This window comes from Gobius niger (genome assembly GCF_951799975.1).
Source record: "Gobius niger genome assembly, chromosome: 6".
Classification (NCBI taxonomy): Eukaryota; Metazoa; Chordata; class Actinopteri; order Gobiiformes; family Gobiidae; genus Gobius; species Gobius niger.
The window spans coordinates 8,597,112-8,616,965 of NC_136857.1; the positions used below are offsets into that span (position 1 = coordinate 8,597,112).

General features: G+C 42.1%; 1 protein-coding gene and 1 long non-coding RNA gene across 2 annotated transcripts in view; one reads left to right on the forward strand and one right to left on the reverse strand.

Annotated features, from left to right (window-relative positions):
• The window catches only part of LOC306964487, a 409,045-nt gene that overhangs the window by 377,658 nt on the left and 11,533 nt on the right, over positions 1-19,854 (reverse strand). The window lies entirely within an intron of this gene.
• LOC306964466 (cadherin-4-like) overlaps positions 1-19,854 on the forward strand; it is a 302,824-nt gene that overhangs the window by 181,787 nt on the left and 101,183 nt on the right. Inside the window, exon 4 of the mRNA XM_079558468.1 lies at positions 14,732-14,958. Coding sequence (XP_079414594.1) covers positions 14,732-14,958 — 227 coding nt within the window. The remainder of the gene's footprint in view (positions 1-14,731; positions 14,959-19,854) is intronic.

Below are 19,854 nucleotides of genomic sequence, written 5' to 3' on the forward strand. Positions count from 1 at the left end.
CATGGGCTCATTCTGTGCTCTGTGGTGGTACATAAAACCACATGTAGCCGAGCTGGCGTAATGACACGGAGTCTGCAGTCAGCGCTCTGAGTAATGTGTCTCATTTATGCGCTGTGACGCTCTGTTTAAAGGTCAAAAATGGCACAGGAACCGCAATCTGTCACGACTTGCTGTTTTGGATCAGACAACCTGCTAAAGACTCATTCACACGTCGTGTAGATGTGTGCTCTGATCACACGTTTGTCTCCGCACAAATGTGTTGAAATATGGAAAAAGGTCAACGAAGTGCTAACTAGATGAGAGGAGCCACAATTAACAAAGTAAGTTTACTCAACGAATGAGAGAAGGGCCGCGCACATCGCAAAGAACTTCAAAAACAACTAAGTATTACAGAAATTAAAATAGAAACAATCGTGAAAGCTTGTCTGAACAGCCGTGTCTTCAGCTGCTTTTTAAAAGAATCAACAGAGCCAAGTTATTGTTAGCATGATTTTAGGATGCAATGCTTTTGAAAAAGTATAAGACATTTTCTTGCTGTTTTGTGGTTCAATGTCATGGAATATAGATTTGCATTTGTGTCTCATATCATGTATTTTAAGGCTCTAGGACTCAAATGGTCTCACCTTATAAAGCGCTTTACCTACATTAGGCCCAAGGCGCTTTACAGCAAGGAACCAGGCACCCATTCACACTCTCATTCCCACACTAATGTACGCACACACTGGATTCAAGGTGGATGAAGTGTCTTGTCCAAGGACACAACAACAGTGTGCACCTGCAGGAGCCAGATTTGAGCCGTGGGGCTGTGTGGGGCCTTTTCAGTGGGAGAGTTAAAGTGTTCTTTATTGTCCCCATAGTGAAATTTGTCTGTATTTGACTCATCCTTTCATGCTGTTGGGGTAACCGGTGAAAAAGCAGTGGACGGCCACAGTGCAGCTTGCATTATTCTGTCAATCCAGAATAATGGTCTGGCCTGGCTGGAGGATTAACCTATTGTGCATGTTTTTAGTGGTTGTGGGAACCTGAGCACCCAGAAGAAACCCACATAGACATGGGGAGGATTATGCAAACCAGGAGAGCTTCTTGCTGTGAAGTGAGAGCACTGACCCCTCCTCCACCGTGCCGTGGAGTTTTCTTTTCCTGTGTTTCCTTTCCTGCGGGCGCTCTGGTTTCCCCTACCAATAAACAAGTCTCCCAGAGAGCCAGACCATCTCAGAGGGGTTTTCCTGATTAAATAAAGGTCAAGCAAATATAGCTACATGAGCAAGTTTTACATGTTAGTGCTTGCTCCTAAGCTATTCACACTGTTTGGTCAACACCACTTCACCCATAGGAAACAAGTCCATACAGTTTCTAATAATAATAATGACCATCTTAATGCATGAGGTGGTTTGTACAAGAACCTTCTTTGAAGATTTGCACAGATACATTTGTCAAGCTGCAGTAATGCAGTGCAGCCAGATAATGTTTCTTCACAGTGAGAAGGCATATGGGTTGTGTGCGGTCCTCTTCTGACCGACACAATTGGAAAAACAAAAGCGTTCCTTAAAGTTTTGATGGAGCGATGCTGATTAGATTTGAGAGGCGCGCCCGTATTTCCTGCAGCAGTATGGGGAAAGCAATTTTGCGCTGTTTGCTTCCTTGGGGAAAGTTGAGAAAACAATATGAAAATTATTTCTTTCTTTTTCTTTACAACAAGCATATTTGACGCTTGCAGGCAAACAGTGAAATAAAGGCAAAGTTGAAGCCTTTAGTTTTTATGGCCTCCACTAAAGCGGCTTCTGCTGCACCATATGAGCCTTACACTTTCTGAACTGAGAGAGGGCACTGAATAAAGCAATAGTGATGAATAATATTTGTAAACTGTGAATGGTTTTGATCATACACAATGTAAAATTGTGTTGTTGTTTTTTCAAGCTGTCCAATTCGGTTGTTTTATCTTTGAGCCAAAGAAAAACACTAAGTAATGAAAGAAATTCATATATACAGTTTGAAAACATGGTGGCATTAAGACTTGCACTTACAGCAATGTATCCCAGCAACTATGGGCTGTGTATCCCCAGCAAAACACAAACAACATAAACATTATTGTTATTTAGCCACAGAATTAATGGACATTTTGGTAAATACACAAATTAGGATTACAAATATGACCCCACTGGATCTAATTACACAAAAAGAACAGGACATTTATTGAAATTTTATGTCTCAAAAGTTGAAATAATGTCTGTCAAAATAAAAGACAAGAGAGATTGTTCTCAGAATTTCTCATTGGCCTGGAGCGTCCTCTGCAGGGAGTAATGGGAATGGCACGTGATAAAACAGTGAAAACAAGCTTTCACTTTCAGCTTGTGCCATGATGAACACACTTTTAGTGCAGAACGGGTTCGGTGATGGATTATGGGATTTTAAAATGTGGAAGGCAGTTTATGTTCTCGATAAGCAAAATGCTGATTGGAGCATTTCTGCCCTTGAAGAAACCACCACAGTGAACAGGATTACTCAAGACTGCCCGAATGAGGTACAATCGTAATCCAGGTGCTTTTCAAGAGGGAATAACATGGTGAAAACAAACAATATTTGCATTGGCAGCTCCGGCCTAACATTGGGTTGTGTCTTCTCGCTCCCCTCCCTTCTGATCAGACTGCTTGGACATATATTGAGCCCTCTCCAGCATGCAGCGTCTCCATGATCATGTAAGATCCTCTGGCCTTTAGGCTCTGCACTGCACAGCCAACTGTCCACAAAACTTACAATGAGGCTCCAGTGAGGGCCAACCTATACTGTACTTGTCAAATCCATCACTGAATCTGTCAGCTATCGATCTATAAAAAGCGCAGAGCCACAACCACAAAGCACTTGACTCTAGATTTTGTTTTATTTTTATCGCCAGTGATACAGGATGAAGGCCCAGGCTCTGCAGAAGGGGAATGGGATGTGTGGGAAGGCAAATGCACTTGACCGTCTTAACTGAGTCTGCGTATCTATTCTAAAACACAGCAGGCATTGTACGGGAAAGAAAGAGCAAGTAGTCAAGCATGTTTGACGTATTCATCCGTTTGTAACCTGGTAGCTAACAAAACACAATCATTTTCGTACATTTTACTTTTATCTTAAGTTAAAAAAAAAAGTCAATTTACAAACAGCTTGAGAAGGTTTTGTCAAATAATGGTCCTGTGATGGTGCTCTTTGGTGGTTAGGGAGCAAAGCCTTGTGAGATAAAAGAAAAATCAAAGCACTCAAAGACATTAAATTCTTACATTTTCTCTAAAATCACTTTGTAACAAGGTGGTAGTCTTGTGCTGAAATTATAAATGTGTCTGAACATGGTTTGCTGGTTAGATCGCAGACTCTGCTCCCTCTGCCTTAATGTTATCATTCTGTGTGAACCTTTCTGAAAAGGTTTCTACTTGTGGAAAAGTTGTGGAAGTTTTGCCCTTACTTTCATTGTATGGGTATTGCAGGTATTATAGTTGTACAGGGGCTTTTCTCTTCAGGGGAGCAGACTATATTATGGCTGATCCCCTAAAGCACTGCCTCCTCTCCCAGTCACCACTAAAGCCGGTCCTAATTGCCCACAGACTTCATTTTCTCCGTCTTCCACTTTCAGGTTTATTGCCTCCTCTCCACTTTTCATACCGGTGCCTTAAGATGAGTTAGTGTTATGAAACTTTAATAAACAGTTGCTTACAGTTTCATTCTCCAGAGCATTTAGATTTTTATTGAAAGCGCAAAATATTGTTTACGTTTTATTCCCAAATGAAAAGAATATTTACCCAATTAATAATACTCCAGTAAGTGAAATGGCATGAAAAGCTACAATCGAAAGGGGAAATTGGGAAAAATCTATTCAAGCAATTATTTAAAATAGTTTGAAATCACAACCTATATACATAATATTTTCATTTTGCCATTTGAGATTCACAATAATAATACAAATAGTGGACGCACACAGTTTTTGCTGTTGTTTATACACACACATTTTACACAAACTAGACAAACAAAACCTTCAAAATAAGTAGTAGAGTAAAAGCGCGTTCAATAATTTTCCGTGTTGCCTGTAAATTGCTCAAGGAAATCGAGATGAAAGTTCCCAACTTCCCTGACAAACTTTATTTTGTATTAATTTCCATATTTTGTAGTCAGACAGTTTTGGCTGGTTGCACATGTGAAGTTGGAACCAAAACTTCCCCATTTTGATATTGAGTTGTGTGTTCGTTAGTCGCAGCAGCCAACAATCACAGTGTGATTGTTTGGCGTTGTGGTGCAGTCCTGCGCTGGATGCACTCCCCACACGCAGAAATGGCAGAGAATTGATGAAGGCCAATCAGGCGTTTCTCTGCTCGTTTGGACGAATACTAATAAGCGTTTAGGGACATGCTGATTAGTCACAAACAATGTCTGAGTGCGTGCTCCCCCTGTGACTGGGGCTGGTGTGTGCCTGTACTATTGATTTGTCTGTACATGCTTGTATGCACCACAGCACGCAAGAGCTTAATATAGCATGGGCTAACACACTAATCGCAGACCTGAGATCAGGGGCTTAAGTGGTAATTGGTTAAACTTTGTGCTTACAAGAAAAACAAACTAATCAAGTGAAGAAAACACAGATATGTCTGTAATTCACAAATGAAATCCAAGGATATGTTTGGACTTTTTACATCATTATTATTTTACTTTACTTTTACCTTTATTTAAGGAAGTAAGTAATGTTTATTTTTAAAGCAGTACAGTAGGTAACTCATGCCCCTAGAGGCCATAAGTGCCACTGCAGGTGCATGTTGTGGTTTTTTATTCATAAATTGACCGTGAGAGTACATACTACGCTGACAGAAAAGACAAACGGAGAGAGGGATATTGGACATCCAATTACACAATGGAGATCATTTTTATTCACTCAAACTTGGCTATAAATACTGTTTAAGTGGCGCTCGCCTGCAGTTAGCTTTGCCTGTTAGCCTGTTAGCTTCTTCTTCGGGATTCCATTAGTGTGCATTGGTGACTCCAACACGGTAGCAGCAAAGTTGCAATTGCAATTTTCTGGCCAGAGACACCAAAGGGAGATGAAAGACCCCTCCAATCATCCCACTAACACTCGTATTACCCCAAGAGGGACTACAAAAAAACAAGTTACTTAGTACTGCTTTAAAGAACTTTTCACGGATAAAATCACAAAGTGCTGTACAAGAAAATAGGTAACAATAAACAAAAACATTTAAAGCTGTGGTAAAATAATTATTTTCTTGTAGTATAGAGTAAACTTCTTTTGGCACCCTAGATCTACTGCACATTGTAAACAAGGCATTTGTGACAGAAAAACAGACATTTTCCTCCAGGAATCAGGAAGTCAGAGGCTACATTAGCACAGCGTTAGCATTGTTCATGTCTCAACTCTGTCTCGCTTTGAACTCCAGCTGAGACAAGCTTCTGATGAACTCAAGTGGACAATAGGGATGTGCGGGAGGGTCTGAGAGAGCTCGAAGCGAGTTTAAGCAACAGCCGAGAGATTTTACTATCTGCAACTTTCACGGTTTGATAACAAAGTTAATCAGGCACTGCCGCTTTAAGGGACACTATATACAGAGTCATTAAGCTCATTTAGACAAATGCGTAACAGATTGTAGCGAAACAACTTGTTTCCATTTATGTATCGTCACTTGGCTATCTTGGCCTTTTGTACTGAATATCAATTATTACACTACTTTTATACATACATGATTTTTTTTTCCCTTGTCTGTTGCTGCTGGTCATTTTGCCTCTCAACTAATCGCTTCTCAAATCATCCATGTAAATGCAGTCTCTCTTCCTCTTTTCATTCTCCAGCCCTTCTCCACAACCTCTCCACTGCAGAACAGGACCATCTGCCCCCTCGCTCTCTTCATCTTCTTCTGGCCTCCTTTCAAGAATGATATTTTTTTTTCTGCAATACATTTTACTTCAATGCATCTTTGACATCTCGAGGTCTGTCAGTTTCAATAAAGTATAGCACCTCATTCTTTTGCCTGGGTCTCTTTTGGTTCATAAATCTGACTTTTTTTTTTTTAAATGTCATGAAAAGCTACAGTATGCAGATATCCTTGCAAGAACATGGAGACGTTTCACAGCAGATTGATTTGGTTGACCTCTCACTTTTACTTACAGCTACAATCTTTCATTTTATTTGTTAAATCCAACAACACTGGCAGTTGAGGTTGCCGGCGCCAATTAAAACATCAAATTCATTATTTATTAGGCACACATAGGAGGCGCTTATTGAAGTGGCTACATGACAAAAGTGTTTCTATTACAACAAAGAGACATTTGACTGTATTTCCATATTTACACAGCACACATTTGTTCTCTCGTGATGGATGGGAACAGCGTTTTTCTCATTACGCCTCTATTTCCTTCTGACCAAACAAATCGTCTTTCATCACTGGAGTAGAACCAGCAAACTGTGAAATTGCGATTAACATTACCCATTAAAATGTAGCCTGCGGGAAGTTAAAGGAGTTGAAAGTGTTTGCGGATTTTGCTGTGCCTTTGTAGTCCACAGACATGACACAGTAGTTTGGGCTTTCAGACTCCCCAGCACAGACACAAAACACATGAAACGGGGAGATAATGGGAAGCGGGCAGGTTTGAAGAACTGTGATAATGTAATCAGTGTTGTATTTTTTTTTTACGCGTGTTTGACAGACAAATAGCTTTTGTGTGGTTCAGGCTTATTGCGGGGCGACTTTGTACATATTTGTTCACTCTACTCTTCAAAAACAATCATGACGCTGTCTTCTAAAGTTGGTCTCATAAAGCTGTCCATAGATGAATGCTAGAAAGTTGGATTAAATGCTTTCGAAGAGAGTTTTTTTTTTTTTTTTCAAGATGGCGCCCGCACTTAAACATTCATGAATCCAAATAGCAATTGTGTGTTGAAAATAGTGGCTAGTGTGGTTAGTTAGTAGCTGTCCCATTAGAGAGAATGTGGCTGGGGCACGATGAAGCACAAGTCCTTCATTTGACCTCTAACAACAAGCTAAATGAATTGTGTTTGTGTTGGCTTTCAGTCTCCCAAGAATTTTCAAGATTTATATTATGGTATATTGTTGACTGGACAGGGTTGTTTGAGTTGAGGATGTTGTGCCTCCATCTTCAGAGGCATATTTTTGCCTTTGCAGTCAAATGTAAGGCCAGTCCATGCAACGATATTCATAAATCAGAAAGTGCAGACTTTTATCATGAATTATGTTTTCATTAATTATTGAAGCTAATTCCACAGTAAGCCTCTGCTGACAGGCTTGTGCCTCACTTCCACCAGCCATAATCACTAGTATCTTCTCCTCTCTGGCAGATCTACCCCTTCGCTGTAGGCCCGGCCCACCATGCATGTTCCTCTCTGATCTACAGCGCGATTCACCACGGCGCCTGTGATCATCAGCCACGCCAGTCTCCTGTCTCCGAGCCCATCCTCTTCCTCATCTTCCTCCATCGCCTCTCTTTGTCGCATTCTATTTCTACACTCTACCCATCTATCCATCTGTCCCAGTCTCGCGGGAGGCCAGCCCAATTAACCTGTTTAAACAGCCATCTGAGCGCCCATCCATTCCAACGCTGTGAGTGAGGGGGAGCCAGTGGACGCAGCCAGGAAGCCAGTGCCAGTCCGCTGCCCTTACTATCCTCTCACATCCTACCCCTCCTCCAACCTACTTTTGTTGTGCCGTACGACAGAGACAAGCTTTTTGTGTTGTGTTATTGATTTACCTTTTCAAATGATGTGCGATGAACTTTGTTTGCCTCGAGAGATGATCATTTTACCAACTGCAATCTGGTCTTGTGTAAAATGTGGTCATAATGTGGCGCCTTGGCAGCAGCGGCGGGTCATTTTGGGTGAAGGCCGAGTTTCATCACGTGGTGATATTTGGTGGCACAAGTGAATGAATGAGAGAGCCTATCTGTGCATGCCTTTATGGTAACCTTGGAAACAATGCCACCCTCTTTTTCACTTTGGTGCCCTGCCCAAAGGCCATAGTTGTTGTGCTCCAGGCAGTTTCTGGTAGGGAAACAATACATTAATTTATTGAAACTACCAATTTTTACACCTTAGAATTCAATGTTTTACATTCCTCAACCTCCTAATCAACAGCCCTCTCTTTTTCCTGTGTTTATGGGGATGTTCTGTTCTGGCAAACCTTTTGTATTATATTAAAAATATGTACAATGGATTTGGGGCCAGGACTCCCATAGAAATTAGATTCTTTATCTCAGTGCGACCTTTAAACAATGGCCAAATATATAAATAAATAAAACAAAGTAGATTCTGACACAACTCAAAAGTGGAGACCTCAACTCTAACAACTTATTTTTAGATGTGCAAATGACAACTGAAAATATTGTATCTGCACTGTTCACTTTTTATGTAATTAATTAATGTTTATATTGATGTTTTATTTTTGCCAGTTTCTGGCTTGTATTTCTATTGTTAGTGGCAGGAGAATGAGCAAGGTCTTGCATTGCCTCAAATGGTGAGGTTTCTATTTTACTATATTCTTCTTATTTCTATGTTGTCACTTTTTAATGGCATTGTTTGGTTTTACCTCTGGACCTTTGTGTTCTGTCTAAACACAGTACATTGGTGAACCACCAGACTCTGCCCTCCCCATCCTACCTCCCTTCCTTCTTCTTATTCTTGTGCCACACTACACCACAATACTTTTGCTTTTATCGGAAGTCAATGCAGCGTACCACCATTTAACAATTCAAATGACTTCTCTCACAAACTTTCGTTGCCTCAAGAGATTCTCACAACAACAATCTTTTCCCTCCCTCTTTAATGTTCCCTCGTTCTCCCCTCGGTGTCTGTGTTGATTGCCACCTCGCCCGCCCCTCTCCTCCCTTCACCTTCCTCTGTCACTCCCCGGACTCTCTCTCCTTTTTGCACATCGCTTTCAACACTTGTCACCTACTTCTTGTCAGGCTGTCCAGAGGAAGTCCGCGAGAAGGTCACCACTCTCCTCAGCGTTGCCGTTGCCTCCTTGTCCTTGTCTTGTCGAAAGGTAGACAGTAACTTTAATTAGAAAAGTGAAGGGGAGGGTTTGGATGACGGTGAAATCATACAGCATGGGGAGCAGTATAGCTGGCTAATGTTTCCCTTGGTTAGGCTGTAGTGAAGGAGTATGTGACCAGGCCAGAGTTCTATTGTCAAGATATGATTTTTTTTAGTCCAACTCGAAGTGCTATTTCAGGTTTTCATTGCGCAACTTCATTTTTTATCATTAAAATAAAGTCCAAGTCCGGTCACTATCACCTATAACCATGCATGTCCAAACCCAAGTCACAAGTCAAGCCCACACGTTTCTCATTGTTTTCCAAGCAAACCCTCCTATGAACTCTGTTAGCATTTAGCTGCCTTAAAAGCTTCATTTACAAAATATAAAGTACATGCAAAGATTGGTTTGTGCCAAGAGCTAAGTCAGTGAAGTCAGAAAACAAGTCTTTGGTCCAGAAGTTTGAGTCCTAGTCCGAGCTCCGTTGATTACTGCCCCTCAGAAACTCGCCACTCTGTGTCCGAGTCCCAGGTTTAATATTCAAATCGAGTCATGGCAAGTCCTAGAAATGACTTTGATATTCAGCCACAAGTCCAAATGCAGGGCTCGAGCACTACAACTCTTGACCAGGCAGGCAGGAGACTTGGCACAGCAGGCCTTGTGCTATTTGCCAGATCAATGAACAACCTGGACGAGATGAAAGCTTTAGACGACTTGTTAATGTGCAGTGCTGTGCCGCTGGGCTTCATTGCTCTGTTGTTGGCCCATTTTTATAATCTCACTTATATAGGGCTATCGACCGGCCGTGCTAAAGTGCATTTTTGGTGTGTGCGCATGTGTGTTTGAAGGGAAGAGAGATGGGAGAGTCTGTGGAGGGGTAATACTGGCACTGTGGTTCTCTTTAATTGGTGCAAGAACAGGAGCCTGTGGGTATGACGATGGTCTGTCACTGGATTTGGATGCGGCTATTTGTGTGGTTAGTTCAGCTTGTCAGAGTCCAGCGGGCAGAGTGGAGAAAACAGTCTTCATGTATGAACACACTGCTGCTTACTGCTGGATTCCCCTATTTTAGAGGCACGTTTTATGTTGCTGTACTACATGAGTGCCTTGAAGCTCTGTCAAATGGGCTGCTTCGAAGTTGCAAACAACATCAGAAATGGGTTCTTGACCATGAATTTACATCATGTTTTGTACTTTGCAACAAAGAGTCGGCTATATACTCCATCACACTTACTCTGTTTCATTGTCTGCACCTAGACTCTGGAAAACACTCTCACTGCACATCCTTACACTGGACTCTTTAGATCTTTTCAAATCCCACCTTAAAATGCACCTGTTCTTGTCAGGCAATGCTTGCATTAAAGTCTTTCATCTTTTTTTAATTGGAAGGTGACCTCTGGTTTTAGAAAGGCGCCTTCTACTTCTGCTTCTCCATCTTCTCCTTATTCTTCTCCTTATTCTTCTCCTTATTCTTCTTCTTGTTCTCCTTCTTGTTCTCCTTCTTCTCCTTTTCTTCTTCTTCTACTTCTTCTTCTCCTTCTTCTCCGTGGGCGGCACAGTGGCACAGTGGTTAGTGCTCTTGCTTCACAGCTAGAAGGTCCAGGGTTCGATTCCCACCAGGACGGGGCCTTTCTGTGTGGAGTTTGCATGTTCTCCCTGTGTCTGCGTAGGTTTCCTCCGGGTTCCCCTACCTCTAAAAACATGTACAATAGGCCGGGATGAATGATGTGTGTGAGTGAATGTATGGTGGTGGTCAGAGGGACCATTGGTGCAGATTTGCACTTCTGTCAGTCTCCCCCAGGGGAAACTGAAGCTAGAGCGTAGCTTCCCACCACCGAGTATGGAGTGAATGTACAATTGTCTCATGTAGAGCACTTTGTGACTATGTCTGTGAAAGACGCTATATAAATCTTCTTTTTCTCCTTCTGCTCCTTCTTCTTTGTAATATTTGTTTCTATACAGAAAGAACATGTATCCTTGAACTTGGTTTGGACAGGATTTATCAAATTTTTGTTTGTCTTTGTTGCTTTATACCTTTTTTTAATTATAAAATACTCTAAAGCTAATTCTAAAGCGTGTTTGGTAACATGGTTTGAAACTCTGGTCAGCATTTCTTCATGTTCATCAGTAGTATCAAAGCTTAGCTCACATCGCTGCCACACTGGTGACGGATAGTGACACTATGCAGCGTTGGAGTACAGCATGCCTAATATGACTTCGCCTGCAGCTAGCCTGAACCCCCGGTCGCCTGTACGTCTGCGCTGTTGGCTGCCTGTCCCGTGCTGAGACGCAGAGACGGGGCGGTAATTGGAGGGCACGGGGAAAATGGGAATCGGACCACCTGCTGCTTGTTTTTGACTCTCTCTCAAACTCGCACAATTACGGCAGCAATATGCCGCACTTTGTACTTTCACTGTCTTATATAATTGAGTAGTTTTCGCACACTCACACCCACAGACACAAATCTCTATTCCCAACAAAGGAACACATGTTTGCCAACTGTTGTTTGGTGCTCTCATACATTTTAATGCAATCTACAGAAATAATGATACCCGTTTTCAGTTGTGCAGATGCCATTATCAGTTTCTGTCCGAGATTAGAGAAAATATTTCATTCTTGGGTTCTGCATCCTACTCCTCTGATAAGATCATTTCTAAAAAAAAAAACTAAAAAAAAGGATATTTGATGATTTATTTCAGATGCACTATTTCTGTTTTGTCTTGGTCCTGACAAACATGAAAAGTGTCTCTCAAAGATCATTCAAGAAGCTTTGTTAGCAGCGTTAATGTTTCGACCAAATATAAACCTCCAGAGACTGGAGGCTTATTATGGGAAGGTGTATTATAGTATCATCGTATCACACGTCTTGTTCGGAAATACTCTCGCTTTGTTCAAAACCAATTCCTGAAAAATGTTTCGCACGACTGAGAGCTTTCACAAACATGATGCTGCCAATTTTGGGAGCGATGCCCTAGTTTTGGTACGCAGGCTGGAGGACACCGCCAGAAAACAAGTGGAAAAAGTCCTGTATGACTGAGAGCTTGCACAGACCTGTCTCCCTTTTGATGTTTTACTGCAAGCACTCTGTTTTCTACCCCTACCTCACAGCAGAAATGTCCCGAGTTTGGTAACCGGACATTTTGGAGTTTGTTATCGCTAAGTCTAGTTCTATTGCTGTCGTAGGTAGGTCCTGAACGTTTAGAATAAGGGTTCAGGACCTACCTACGACAGCAATAGAACTAGACTTAGCGATAACAAACTCCAAAATGTCCGGTCTAGACCTCTCATGTACCCACCAAGTACAGGAACATTTCACTCCTTCTGGACCTTCACAAACATATTTCGACTTGCACTGAGCAAAAAAGGCATTTACGCAGCGGTTTGCTCCAGTCAAGCAGACGGAGAGGAAGAGTGATTGAAGAGGTACCTATAGCCCTCAGCTGGATGGTTCTTACAATATGATGTCTAGACGTTGTAATCCCTGAGTTAAGAGGCCGGTGGGAGAGGCAGAACAAGGAGGGGGGTCACGAGATGGGGTCAACATGCGCCGCGATTGCTGTGACTTTTATTGCTTTGTTCTCATCAACTGGAAAGACTCGAGGGAGATTGGGCGAGGGAGGGCCTGGTAGTTCAGTGTAAATGTGACAGAGGAGGCGTTAAATAACAGCACGAGGGAGATGACTATTTGTAGCTTTCACCTCCGTTTGATTCAGATTTCTTTGTTGTGCTGCTGTTTTTGAGTGACTCGCCGAATGCAGTGCTGAACATGAAACTGTAAAAGTGTCCTTAATTCAATTTGGAGATTGAAGCCTTGATTTAATTGCCCAAAGTATACATACATTTATTATTATAAGGGTCATGATTTAATGATAGATAGATAGATAGATAGATAGATAGATAGATAGATAGATAGATAGATAGATAGATAGATAGATAGATAGATAGATAGATAGATAGATAGATAGATAGATAGATAGATAGATAGATAGATAGATAGATAGATAGATAGATAGACAGATAGACAGATAGATAGATAGATAGATAGACAGATAGATAGACAGATAGATAGAGGTGGCTCGGGCATCTGTTCCGGATGCCTCCTGGTCGCCTCCCGCGGGAGGTGTTCCAGGCATGTCCTAGTGGGACAAGGCCTCGTGGAAGACCCAGGACACGGTGGTGGGACTATGTCTCTGAGCTGGCCTGGTGTCGCCTCGGGGTCCCCCCAGAACAGCTGGAGGAGGTGTGTGTGGGCCATCTCTGCTGAGACTGCTGCCCCCGCGACCCGGCCCCGGATAAAGCGGAAGAAAATGGATGGATGGATGGATAGATAGATAGACAGACCTTTATTATTCCCACACAGGGAAATGAATAAATCCTTTCCGTAGTTCCTCTGGGGGTAATACAAATGTTAATGGGATGATTGGGGAGTCTTTCATCTCCCTCTGGTGTCTCTGGCTCGAAAACCACACTTTTGCAGCTTTCCTGCATCGGGTCGGAGCCACCAATACACACTAATGGAATCACAATGAGGGAGCTAACAGGCTAACGGGTAAAGCTAACGGCGGGCTAGCACCACTTAAACAGTATTTACAGCCAAGTTTGAGTGAAAAAAATGATCTCCATTGTGTAATTGGATGTACAATATCCCTCTCTCCCTTTGTCTTTTCTGTCTGCATAGTATTTACCCTAACGGACAATTAATGAGTAAAAAAGCGTAGCATGCTACGACACCTGCAGTGGTGCTTATGGCCTCTCGGGGAATGATTTACTTAGTACTGCTTTAACAAATTGTGTGGAATTTTGTCATTGTCAATGAAAAAAAAAAAAGAAATCCCCCAAATCTTCAAGTTCTCTATCTCCCCAACTCTCTCTCTCTCTCTGCCTCTTCCTCTCTCTCGGTTTTCAGTTCTATATAAAAATCAATATTTCATGTTCACCGTTTTGTCCTGTTACAGACCAATGACCTTCCGCTCGAGCCTGCGACAAAAAGAGCAGAGAGTGGAGCCGCTCGCATCAGATTAAAAAGCTAAAAGCATACCATTTGTCACTCAGGGGGAAATCGTAGCACCACTAACTGCTATGCAATGCTTTAAATCAATACGTCCCGACAGGAGCATGCAGTGTAAACACTCCAGATCCTTTTTTTTTTGCAAAGTTGATAATTCAAAGCGTCACTTTCTCCTAAAGGCCACTTCTGCCACTGGTGTTTTTTTTGTTTATCAGCAATACTCTCCCTGCTGTAGCCACTTTATGAAACTTGGCTATGTGTCAAATCCATTCAATTTTGGAAAAGATTCAAAGGGGTCATAACGTAGCAGTCCAAGTTTGATACTTTTGCCATTTACAGGGAACTGGCCTTTAAGTATAATATATTTTTAGCTTTCATTACTATTCAAATGTGGGATCATTTTCTCGCGGTTATAGCACTCCGCTGGTTATTTGCAAAAAAGGTGGTTTTAGCCCATTTCTGTCCCAGGGAATGTAGATTTGTGTGCCATTTTTGTAATACTTGCATGGATATAGTGAATTTAAATCCCCCGATTGGAGATGATTTAAAGCTGTTTTTCTCCCAATAGTCATGGCTGTGGCTTCAATTCTTGGTCTTGAATGTATTACATTTCGCAGCAGAACTCAAATGTGAACAGATATAAAGTCTATTGATGAATGTCTCTGTCCGTTACTGATATGGTTTTGTCTTTTTTCATCCACAGTGAAGTTCGACGACTGCATGGGAAACAAGTCTGTGGACTTCCAGAGCGCTGACCCCCGCTTCACCGTACTACTAGATGGTGCCATCTATGTCCGGGAGGATGTAGCAATCTTGGACAAGCCAGTGCAGTTCACTATCAGCGCCCATGGCCCGGGCTCTCAGGTGTGGGAGACTGTTGTGCAACTATCAGCGAACGCCCCTCCTTCACTTCAACCAAATGGAAAGGAGGTGAGTTTGACACTTGCTGCTCCGGCACAGAAATTCAATTATCATTCCAGAGCGTCTCCCAGTTATCAAATGTTCTCCAGCGGTTTGGTGATAGTGGCAGCCAAGAATCAGGTCAAAACTCCTTGGGGGTTTTCACAGAGGCTGAGAGAGTGAGGGGGAAAAAAGTAGCATTCGCACATGGTTAAAAGTGATGGAATCATGGTGCCACAGGGGGCGAGTCCATTCCCCTCAGTTGTAAGCTGTTATTGGAAAACATCCTGCGCCTTGGAGACTTAGGGGTCCTAGACTCCTCTGCCTCTATTTAAAAGTAGACGGAGGTGAGCTGAGGACTGCGCTGCTGCTGCTGCTACTGGGGAGAGAGGCAATCTCCCTGGTAAAGTGAGAGTATCACACTTTATCTGGCTTGGTAGCAGGATAAAGGCAATTGGTTAAGTCCTCTGTGATAAAGTGGTAGGAATATGACTGATAAGTGTATCTACTTGCCATGCTTCTATAAGCCAAAAAAAAAACCTGTAACCACCGACTACTAGGTATGAGAAGATTATCTCTTCACTGTGATCCATGATCCTCGCACATTATTGGGTTGAATAAACAGTATTAGGCAGTGGTTTACTATTGTCGTCAAATATTGATGTGAGGAAAGCAGAAAAAAATGTAACCAAGGTAAAAATATGCGTGAATGGCACTACTCAGAGAGCTTCAACTCAACTGCAGCTCCGGACAGCAGTGAGCAGTATCTGTTAACTTTAGTCCAAGGAAGAAAAAGACATGGCCCAAATGAGGTGATGCATGCACTCTAGGGATGTTTAATAATCAAGTGGCCATTGTGAATGGCTTTTGAATATTTAAGAACAAGTTTTATTGGTCGCACTTTACCTTAGAGCACAGTAATATGGTAATACCATAGCAGGTAACACATCACATCACAACTCATTATAAGTAAGGGATAATATATAGAACGCTGGTCATTATCGGTAAAATAAGCACCGACAGGGCGAACCGGTCTTGTTTCGCCCTGAAGGTGCTTATTTTACCGATAATGACCAGCGTTCTATACATTATCCCGCTTATTATACGGCCATTTGCCAACTGAACACACACAATATAAACTTTGTACACTTTTATGAAGGTCGAAAGGTTTATTTAATGACTTCAGTGACAAATAGTTCCCCAACGTTTTGCTAGGCTAGAAGCAGCAAGGCTAGTAGCTAGCCTAGCTACTTAGTTGAAGGCGCAGTTGGAGAGGAGGAATGGTGGCGAATCTCTGGGTAAGTTGAAAGTCAGACTCACGCTAGCTTCATGAGCAATTCCCCCAACTTCTCTCGCTGTGACGGGGACAGAGATAGTGTCCGCTACTACGTACGCGCGGAGTGATATGAAAGCACGAACTCCGTTGCCATTGGCAGCGGTCATTATTTTTTTCAGAGGTCCTTTATCAGAAAATAATGACCGGTAGGACGTTGGGAAATCCCATTCAAATCAACGGAGCGTTCTACTTACGTTGTGAAGAGCCGTATAATAATGAGGATTAATGTACTGTATTTTGTTGCAGCAAAATGCAGCTGTTTTCTTATTACCAAAAGAAGTCACCAAGTTACTAAGGATAGTATTTTAGTTACTGGATAAGTATTCATTATTATCATATAAATGTGTGTCTATGTAATTACCATAATTAACATGTTATTACACTGTTAGTACCATGCTATTACTGTGCTTTAAAGCGCTATTGTATTTAGTGAGTGGACTATTTTACCCTGCTTATTTCTATTCCTATTTCAGATTTCTGTTTTTAAATATATATTACAAAGGTCCAAATGGATGGACTTTTTCTGCATAAGTCAACAGATGTTAAGATGTTTAGAAGACAGTCAGTGAGAACTCGCAGACAGGGTCGTGGGGTATGAAAGCGCTACTCATCCGAACAGCATCAGAAAAACAGGGCGCCGCAATGTTTCATTATGGAAATAGTGCTTTGTGGCGTGCTCTGGTGAATAATAACTTCCAGATGTCTGGGTAGCCGGGGGCTGGCTCATATCAAAGCGCGCAGAGTTTGGGGGAGGCATCGGCATGTGCGGGGTGTGGGGGGAGAGGGGGTGGAGGGGGCAGGGGCTGGGACCACCGCCAGCTGGCCCAGACTGATGGCACCGAGGCTGGGGCGGAGACGGGAGCACAGGGGGGACCATCCATTTCACACTCAATGATTTTAGTTCACATAACGATAGCGTACATAAGCATTTCCATTACATATGCACTCCATTATTTTTCTGTTTTTCATGTGAGAGATTAGGATGGATCAAGTGGGAATTATGGTAATTTTGATGCATATTTGTAGGCACTTCTGAGAAGGGCAAATGTGTGGCCGTACATTGTTATGCTCAGAAAGCTAACAGCCTTGATGGTCATATCCTTTTTGGCATAACATGATGAACACTAATGCTGCTGGACGATATTTCCGTATGTTTCTTTGTTTAAGGAGAGACACTGCATATAAATGATCTCATTTCTTTTCTCCACCAAGTTTCAGGTTTTGAGCCAGTTTGCTCTCTCACTCACTTTCACCTGGACACAACTACATGGGCTTATTATTCACAATAGGCTGTTTAAATATTGCACTTTTTGCACATTTTTCCATTTTTTCTCAAATAACATTATACTCACATTGTGGAAACAACATCTCCACATGGCTGGTTATTTTAACATACGCCCTAATTAATTATCCATCCCAATTCGACCTTTGGTAATGTCTCTCAAATCCTTGCCAATTTTCAATTTAGCACCTCCAGGACATGCAAATACTGGTTGCCATTAGGGCAGCACAACATAAAAAAAAGTCTATTATTGCAGTATTTTTACTAAACCGTATCAACATAGTGAATGCCATTCATTAAAAAAAAATATATATAAGATGATGTGTTTGCTTGTTTTCTCAAAAAGACTTGAAATCAATCATGATAGAAAAGAATCCTGCCTCACTTGTAGATGACTCTTTCTTTTTCTCAGGTTTCTCTCCCGCACACGTCCAGAGGGAACTCACTAGTACCTGTTAGGATGTGTAGATAAAAGGATCTGGAGCATGACTTATTCAGACTGGGATGGTTTGTGTGTGAGCAGGGGTGGAGGGGGGGGTCCCATCTGTTTCCCACCACACCGCCACTACCACCCCCCCACCAATCTCTCCTCAGCCCATACCTTTATTTCTGCGTTCTCAGTGTGCTACTTCTGAATTCAAGTCAACCTCATTCAGCCTATCCCTCAGTGAGGAGAAAGAATACATTTGTCCAGGCCGGCCTTGCGTTGCTGCTGACAAAGGTGCTTTGCTCACACAGGCATGTTAGACTTGGCAGAGGTTAGGCTGCTGAATATGGACACAGGGCACCGGGGTCAGGAGCGTGTCTGGGTGAACTTGTCACAGTATATTTGTTTGGAAATGTGCGTGCTTAGAAAATGGCATGTTTGGATTGTGAAAAAAAAGATGCAAAACAGAATGAAGAGAAAAATAAGCAGGTTTATGGCCAATGTTAAGGATAGGTTAGGCTTGAAATTGTGACCCTGACAAACTTCTTCTCTTAAAGCTTGCTTCTTGTGTGCAGCATATTCCTCCTGCAGTTATGCTTTGTGCAGGGCCACATACTGAGCTTTGCTTTAGTCGTGTTGGCCAGTATTTCACTTCTTTAGGCTCAGGGCAAATACACAACACCATTTTGATTGATCAAATCCTAGCCTGTTTGCTCAGGTAAGGCTCACTATGTGGCGATTTGTTGCATTCTCCCTCGACCCAAAGCTAAAACGCTTACATTAACTTACTTCCATTGACTATAGAGTTGTGGGTGATGGTCACACAGATGAGTCATGAGGTTTGAAGTAGTAGTAGACACTTGTTTCCTGCACGCTCCGCAGACAGGACTTCTATCAAACTGTCCTCTTCTGTCCCTGGGCATTCTTAAAATACCCAAAATATGGCCTGACTTCAGACTTGGTCATTTTTTGAAGGCTGATAGATGTCCTGAGCGCTGTCATCTCCTCCTTCGGACAAGATTCCAGCTTCAAGAAAGTTTTGTTTTGGTTAAAGCGGGCCTGGATGAGATGCGGCTGGTAAGGCTCACAGTGCCTACACCGCGGTTGTGGTAATCCACCGAGATATCTTTTTCTTTTTTTTTTATTAAAATGGCAATTGTTATAGTCAACATTTTTGTCGGGGTTTACTGCTACATCCCTATTGTACATAGAACTGTACAATGCATGCTTCTGTTTCTGAACAGCGAAAAACATAATCTCTCTTCGCAATTAAAGTATACTTCTGTGGCACGTACAGTACAGTACGCTCATCTCATACTTCTAAATAAAGTTCCAACTCTGTGTGCAACTGTGACTGTTATGTGTGAATTCCAATTAATGTTCCCAACACAAGGGGAGATCTGCTGCATATGTTAAATACACTTTGTAATGGATGGATTGTTTAATAGCAACAAAGTTTCACTCTATGTCGACTCTATGTTAAATGTGGCTAACTGGGAATTGTAAAGAAAATCATGCCTTGTGACCTGCACAATAGAAGTGAATATTGATACTCAACTGATTAGCATTCAGAAGGTGGCATCATATTTATATCGATAGATGTCGCATACAATGATTTGTAGCAACAGTAAATACACAGAGTTTGATGAGTCAAGGCAGCTTGGATCTGAAATCTCATCATTACCCAGCATACATTGTGCTGTGATAGCGTATAGTATCACAGCACAATGTACTGCTTCAAAATCCTGCAAAAGGCCCCTTTCAAAGCATGTTTGCGGAGTCCTCTGGGGACGGAGTTTCTACAGTATTCAGACTAAACTAGGCGTCATTGATCTCGTATTTACTGCACTCATGCTTTGATACATAACCGCCGCCATCGTA